Source organism: Vigna unguiculata, chromosome 6 (genome assembly GCF_037176805.1).
Source record: "Vigna unguiculata cultivar grain cowpea cultivar isolate G323 ecotype 2 chromosome 6, ASM3717680v1, whole genome shotgun sequence".
Taxonomy (NCBI): domain Eukaryota; kingdom Viridiplantae; phylum Streptophyta; class Magnoliopsida; order Fabales; family Fabaceae; genus Vigna; species Vigna unguiculata.
Genome location: NC_140797.1, coordinates 20,751,764 through 20,759,725, shown reverse-complemented (window position 1 = coordinate 20,759,725; position 7,962 = coordinate 20,751,764). Strand labels below are relative to the sequence as shown.

The 7,962-nt window shown below is 37.8% G+C and overlaps 1 protein-coding gene and 2 pseudogenes across 1 annotated transcript; all 3 read right to left on the bottom strand.

Annotated features, from left to right (window-relative positions):
* Positions 1-277: 277 nt before the first annotated feature.
* On the bottom strand, positions 278-5,517 carry LOC114194876 (uncharacterized; annotated as a pseudogene).
* On the bottom strand, positions 1,353-2,219 carry LOC114194877 (uncharacterized; annotated as a pseudogene).
* LOC146885653 (uncharacterized) lies at positions 2,339-3,946 on the bottom strand. Its single transcript, XM_085675278.1, has one exon. The coding sequence runs from the start codon at positions 3,929-3,931 to the stop codon at positions 2,339-2,341; it is 1,593 nt and encodes a 530-aa protein (XP_085531404.1). The 5' UTR covers positions 3,932-3,946.
* Positions 5,518-7,962: the final 2,445 nt, after the last annotated feature.

Here is a 7,962-nt window from a genome sequence, read left to right as displayed (position 1 = left end):
AATAATACTTCACAAAATATTATTAGCAAAAACACTTACGAATCAATGTATGGTGCAAAGTAGATCTCTCTATTTGACTCAACCATCCATGTTTGCAAATAAAGTTTGATGTGGTCAGGTGAGTTTCCCGAAGGTTGAATTGTTTGAGGTTCAATGAATCCATAGACGGAAGATCGACCTTGGTCCACAATGACTTTGTCCATGTACCTACAAGAAGACAATTAGGTATAATATTAAAAGGTACCAATTCCTTGCTTTAAATATGAAATACAATGAAAAAAAATCTTACATGCACCATAGTTGTATGACTGAAATATTTAACATCTTGTCTCCTGTAATGATCTCTAGTGCATCATTCAGGGTTATGTACAATGGGACATGACAATGGAGGCCAAATACTCTTAACTCCCACTCTAGCTCTACCGATCCTCTTTTCAACTTGTGTAATTTCAGAAGCAGCTTTCCTAGAGGACCATCTTCTGCTTCTGCCATTTCATCATCTTCACGTATAACACGTGGACGTCGGACCGGCTGTTTTTCAGGACGAGTGGACTGAAATACAGATTTAGAAAGGTTTGACGTTAAAAGTTTTATAAATTGTAAGATTGAACTACTAAAAACATGATGTCATAATACCTTTGGTGGGCTAAAGTATGGCATGATCAGTGCTTTAGGCCAAGCCATAAATGTGCCTAAAGCTTCCCCAATAAATTGGATTTCTGAAGTTGGCACAGGCACTTGAGCATGGGGATCTCGAACTTCATCAATCATCACACGCGCATACTGGGGCAATAGAGGAACACCATGGATAGTCTCCCCACCCTGAAGTTGTCGTCCTACGGCCACTACGCGCGGGGGGTCTTCATCAACCAATAGCTCATACTGACTTGTGTAGTCAGTATGATCTACACCAGAGCATGAGCCTTTTGTACTCACACGTTGTCCTGTTGGAGCTTGAGTGGGTAATTCCATGTTTTGTTGCTGCATGGACTGAAGCTTTTCTTCAAGTGTTCTTTGTATTTGTTGTTGTTGTTGAAGTTGTTCCATAAAACGTTGCTCCATAATTCCCATGCGTTGGTTGAATCTTTCCTCCATTTGTTGCTCCATCTTCCTCAAGGCCTCTTGACTCAACGATTCATTACTTCTTTGTGGAGGACCAAAGTAATCTCGAAGACCAATGGCACCTCCAACACCACGCACACGTCCTGGGTGCTCTGGCCTTCCAATTGCCGTTGTGAGTATATCGTCCCGACCATGGCCAACAAATGAACCCTGAGTCTCTTGCTCAATTAATTCATCCTACAACACAAAAGAAAGTTTAATCAAAAGGAGAAACATATGAACTATGATAGTCAAATAAGGTTTGTACTTACTATTTTTTGAGATATGATTTGAGCAGATTGTGATGTCATTTGCCCATCGGACTTAGTCCGAGCAGCCTTCCACATCTCTTACCTAGGAATTGCATCCACTAGGTCAGGGGACTCAAGTCCCAAAGACTGTGCACGAGACTTTTTCAATTTTTTCTCCAATAATGCATAACCACCTCGAGAGAGTACGTGTGGTGTATCATTCAACTTTTGTCTTTGTTAGGCTGCTGTCCTTTTTTCCTGTCACACATAACATTATTTAATAGTTTTAATACACAAATGTATGACTAGTGTCACTATAAACAAATTTAACAAACAAACCTGCCAGTCTCCAGACTCTCTACATGCACGAAATTGCATCCACTCCTCCTCAGAGATTTTGTACTTCTCACAAGGAGTGTCATGTTGTCTATCTCCAAACACATATAAACGTGTGAGCCTTGCCTTGAAGTCCCTCCATCTGGTGGCTATGTGAGATAAGACTTTCTTTCTAATTTGCTCAGTGTTTGGAGTAATCTCAAATTTGTGCTGTTTGAAACATAAAATATGTTATGTTAACAGTAACATAAAAAAAAATACTATAGTTGGTTTAAGTAAACATACCACAAGATCCTGCCATAGGAGGTTCTTCTCGACCTCCGCGACGTCATCCCAACATGCAATTGCAATAGAAACTTTCGTTTTGGCCAACATTGCTATGTAGCTACGATACTTTTTTTCCCAAGGCCCACTGGGTTCACCCGATCGAGGATCAATGTGGATCGGCATCCTCTCTCGTCGGTTTGTGACATCCGGCAACCGAGTCACAGATCTACCAGGTCCCTCCTGGTCTGATCCAGAGCTTGTCATACCTGAAACATATCATTGGGAAATGTTAACAATGAAAATATACTCAATTAACGACTATTATATTAAAACAGCAAGAAAAATAAAAAATTGTAAATGTGACAATATTAAATAAACACCTATCAAGAAATTGTGTTCTCCCATATGCCTTCATTGTGATCACTTCGAATAGCATGGATGTCATCAATTACATCATCAACTTTGTCTTGAATGGTTCTTGATGAGAAAGACGTTGTCTCAAGTATGTCTAGACAATCTTCATCATCATTTACGTGCATGTTTCTTCCTTCTAATACAACTGACAATTTCTGATTGGCTGGATCAATGACATAAAAAATTTGTCTTGCTTGACTAGCCATAATAAATGGTTCATTTGTATCACTCATCTTGTTAAGATCCACCAAAGTAAAGCCAAAGTCATCTGTGCCAACACCCGAATTACTATCAACCCATTTACACTTGAAAACTGGCACTCTAAAAGTCACATAATCAACTTCCCATATTTCGTGTATTATTCCAAAGTAACTCATGGAGGCTGTAATTGGATTCTTGTCCTTAGAACTGACAAAATGTACAGATTCAGCTTGAAGTGTAACCCCACTATTTTGAACTCTACTTTTGTCATCTTCCATCTTTGAATAGAAACAATGATTGTTTATGTAGTACCCGCCATATGTAATAACATCATTGTTCGGTCCACGAGCTAGCCTCAATAGAGTTTCAGAAACATTTGGAGTCGCATAAACCTTTTTCTTAAACCATGATAAGAATGTTTTGTTATGTTCATTAAGTGCCCATTTTTCACTCATTCGTGGATTTGCTGATTTCGTTTCATCAATGTGTTGCGTAATGTAAGGAATGACCTTTACAATGTTGTTTAAGATGTACAAATGGGCTTGATCAACTAATTTTCTACTAACACTTTGAATCTTCACTCCACGCACACCCTTACCTTCACATTTGCCTTCATGTCTAGTCTTAGGAACTCCAATTGGTTCACAACTTGGCATATAACTTGAGCAGAATTCAATGGTTTCTTCTGCAATGTACCGCTCTATAATTGAAGCTTCTGGTCGATACTGATTCTTGACATATCCCTTTAAGATCTTCATGTATCTTTCCACTGGGTACATCCATCTCAAGAAAACTGACCCACATAATCGAATTTCCCTCACAAGATGAACTATCAAATGAACCATGATATCGAAAAATGAAGGTGGAAAATACATTTCCAATTGACACAATAGTCTAATGGCCTCATTTTCCAAATCATCTAACACTCGAGGGTCAATAACTTTCTTGCATATGGCATTGAAGAACATACACAAGCGTGTTAGAATACCTCTAACAAAAGTAGGTAAGATGGCTCGAAAAGCTACTGGTAAAAGTTGTTGCATCAACACATGACAATCATGAGACTTTAAACCGACTAACTTTAAATCTTGCATAGAAACAAGGCTACTAATATTTGAAGAGTAACCTTGGGGAACCTTCACACTTCTTAAACACTCACAAAAAATTTGCTTCTCTTTTCTAGAAAGAGTGTGACAAGCTGGAGGCAGGTAGGTTCGTCTTCCAATTGATTGTGCATGTAACTCAGAACGGATGCCCATTTCAGCCAAATCTTGTCGTGCTTTAACTTCATCTTTAGTCTTTCCTTTTACATTTAGTAAAGTCCCGATGACGCTATCACATACATTTTTTTCAACGTGCATGACGTCTATACAATGTCGTACATCAAGTTTACACCAATATGGAAGATTAAAGAAGATTGATCATTTCTTCCAAATGCTTTTTTCCGTGGTCTTTTTCTTTGGATGTTTCCCAAACACGGTGTCAATGTTTTCCACTTGGTTGTATATTTCTTCACCATTGCGGGGTCTCGCTACAACTTCATCCTCAGGACTTCCATTAAATGCTTTTTTCATTCTACGATAAGGATAATTTCGAGGAAGGAATTTCGATGTCTTGTATACACAGTTTTCTGAACGTGCTTCAATTGACTATAACTCGTGTTTTTTTCACAAATGGGACATGCAAAATGACCTTTAACACTGTAACTGCTCAAGTTTCCATATGCTGGAAAATCATTGATGGTGCAAAACAACATTGCACGCAAACAAAACAATTCTTGAGAATATGAGTCATACACATCGACACCTTCTTCCCATAACAGTTTCAAATCATCGATCAACGGCTTTAGGTACACATCAATGTCATTTCCAGGTTGTCTGGGACCCGATATCATCATAGACAACATCATATATTTCCTCTTCATGCACAACAAAGGAGATAAATTGTAAATCATCAGCAAAACTGGCCATGAACTATGTTTGCTACTTAAGTTCCCATAAGGATTCATACCATCTGTAGCAAGTCCAAGTCTTAAGTTTCTTGGCTCAGCACCAAATTCTGGAAATGTTTCATCAATCTTCTTCCATTGTGGAGAATCAGCTGGGTGTCGAAGAAGATTATCACACTTTCTTCCATCAACATGCCATTTCAGGTTTTTTGCATCTTCTTTAATGGAAAATAGTCGTTTGAATCTAGGTATTATAGGAAGGTACCACATCACCTTAGCAGGTGGACCATCTTTGTCTTCATCGCCACTATTTCCATCAATTTTCTTTTTAAACCGCAATAAACCACATGTTGGACACGCCTTCAGTGAAGCAAACTCTTCTCTGTATAAAACACAATCATTTGGGCATGCATGTATCTTTTGATATTCCAAACCCATGGGACATAAAACTTTCTTCGCCTCGTAATTATGGATAGGTAACGTGTTATTTTCTGGAAGCATCTCCTTTAACAACTCCAACAATTCTATGAAACTTGTATCCGTCCATCCATGCCTTGCTTTTAAACTGAATAATTTCAAAGTTGCTGACAGTCGCGTAAAGTTAGTACATCCTGGGTACAATTCTTCCTCTGAATCGGACTTAAGAGAATCATATAAATGAACTTTTCCAAAATTCTCCTCCCCAACATCACGTACCATATCTTCTAAATGATCATTCATCCAGTCATCTACATAATCTGTTCCTCGTGACGTCGTAGGCTTGTCTAATACTTCTCCATGCCAAGTCCAAAGTGTATAACTTCTCATTATACCAAAGATGAATAGATGATCACGCATTGTTCCCAAGTCATGACGTATTTGATTAAGACAACGAACACAAGGACAAAAATATGTCCCGTTATTTGAGATTGCGTGTTCTTGAACATATTTCAAAAACTCAGAAACCCCCTTCTCATACTTTTCACTTATGCGACGCTCATTCATCCAGCTTCGATCCATACTATGTTCGTAAAAAACTCAATCAATCTCGAACTTTTAACTCTCACAAGGTGAGGCCCTACCCATTCGAAAAAATTATTTTTCATAATTTTCTAACACATACAAATAAGTCAAATATCATAAATTTCACAAAATTTGGACAACATTTCGCATTGGTCTCTGAAGTACACGAAATGAAAGTGATTAATCATGATCACAATCAAGTATGCATCCAGAGATCAACACAAATTAGCCTCAATCGAAATTCTGTGAAATTTATGCATAAACCTCAATGTATGCATTATAACAAATTATGAAAAATAATTCTTCCAAACTGTCCGATCGGACAATTCAAGATTTAATACAAACGATTAAAAATTTAATCATTTGTACTAAATCTTAAACGGGAACTAAGGTTCACTTAGTATTTGATTAAAATTATAGTAAATCTTCATGTATAAAACAACAATGCAACCATAGTATTAAAAAATCAAATAAAATTGAAAATATTTTAAATAAAAGAAATCTAACAATAAACATAAATTTCTTTCAAAATTATGTAAATATAAATACAAAAATTCAACATAAAAAAGTAGACCCAAAAAACTAACTAAAAAATATTCAAAATGTTAAACTACAACGGTAAAATAAAAATTCAATTTTATACATACAATATGAACACACTTACAAAATGCAAAAAGAAGGATAAGTAAAGCTAACCTCTTGTTGCAAAACCAAAATCGAAGTTGGAGGAGAGTGGTCTTAGGGGCCGAACGTGCTAATGGTTGGCCAAATATGGGAAAGAAAAACACTACCAAATGGGAACGAAAACGATAAATATTGGGCTCAAAACTCAAAACCAATCCACAAAGCAAAATCCAACAACTTTCAGTAGTGGAAAATGAAAAACTGTACCTGCAATGGCGTCGTCGCCGGCACGGAGGGGAGAATGTGCGAGGCCAATATTCCGTTTCACACACCACGGAGACGAAGAATAACACTGCAAAATGGGGACGAAAACGAAAAATATTCGGTTCAAAACTCCTAAATCAATCCACAAATCAAAACCCAACAATTTTCAGTGGTGGAAAACGAAGAAACTGACCTGCAATGGTGGCTCTCGTTGTCGCCGGCACGGAGGAGAAGAACGCGCAACGTAACAGAGGGGAGGAGAGGGGTTCGCACTGATTTTAGGAAAAAATTAACGTCTGTGCTATGCCAGGCCGACGTAATTTGACGTCGGGGGTGATGGGGCGACGTAACTTAACGTCGGGTAGATCTGGGGCCGACGTAACGTGACGTCGGGGATTTCAGGGGCCGACGTGCTTTTGAAGATGACATCGGGGTGCTGGTGGGCAGACGTTACTTGACGACGGGGCGCTGATGGGCAGACGTTAAATTTGTCCAGTTATTTACAAAACCGCCACCGGTCATTTTTTACGTGGGTGTTCTTTTGAGCAGACGTTAAACAGGTGACGTTGAAGGCCTTTTTTGTATTAGTGTAATAATGATCCACTACTTAATGGTTGATTGTAACTGAATTTAAGGCTACCAAAAGTCATCCACAAACTTTGAGCAAAGGTCCTCTTCATCTTCAAAAGGTTGGTTCTTAAGTTGGCATATGGACCCTTATTTCAACTTGACGATATAGCAAAACTAAAGCCCATTAATTGGTTAAGCACAAACACAATTTGGTCAGCCAATTTTACAAAGCATTGGGCCCTTATTTAAATAAAAGAAACTGGATCAACACGGCGCATTAGTCATCCTCCATTTGACCCATATGCAATTCACATCATACCCTCCATCTCCGAGAAGATTTGTCCTGAATCTTAAGACACTAGTTTTAATGTAAGTTTATTATGATCTTGTGAAGGACTTTTATTTTTTCACAAGTTAAAACTAATTCTCTTCTTCTGGGATCAAATTCAACTTGATATTTGTTATTTTCCAATGGTTGCAATCCGTCGATAACATTTCTTGGCAACAGTACCCCACCTTGATATGTAACAGTAAATAATTCCATGCATTGTGTTTGACGAATTTGCTTCTTATCGAAGGACCAAATGCAAAATAAAGCACTATAAACAAGGTTTCTTTTTAAACATGGAAGTTGGTGTGTTTCATTCACATGCTTATCCTTTTGTTCCTGTAAAATGACATCACAAACTGTAGAAGAAAAAACATTGACGAATAAACTTTCTCTAGTTCCATTTCTTTTTCTTTATTTTCCCTTCCTTCTGCAGTTTATATTACTTCATTTTCTATTCTTTCCTTTTGCGTTTTCGACTTCCGCCTACGTTGATCCTTACTGAGTTGTCTTGGTGTCATAAATTTCTACCTTTTTTGATGTCCCTCATGCCTCAAATAAGGGAACGTTCATCAAGATGGACTGTTTTAAAATGAATCCATGCCCAACCTAAAAGAAGATGACAAGAGTCCATGGGAGCAATATCACATAATACT

Bases quoted from the DNA above. Each gene is read 5' to 3' on its own strand.
- LOC146885653 (XM_085675278.1), bottom strand. From the start codon at position 3,931: ATGCACGTTGAAAAAAATGTATGTGATAGCGTCATCGGGACTTTACTA.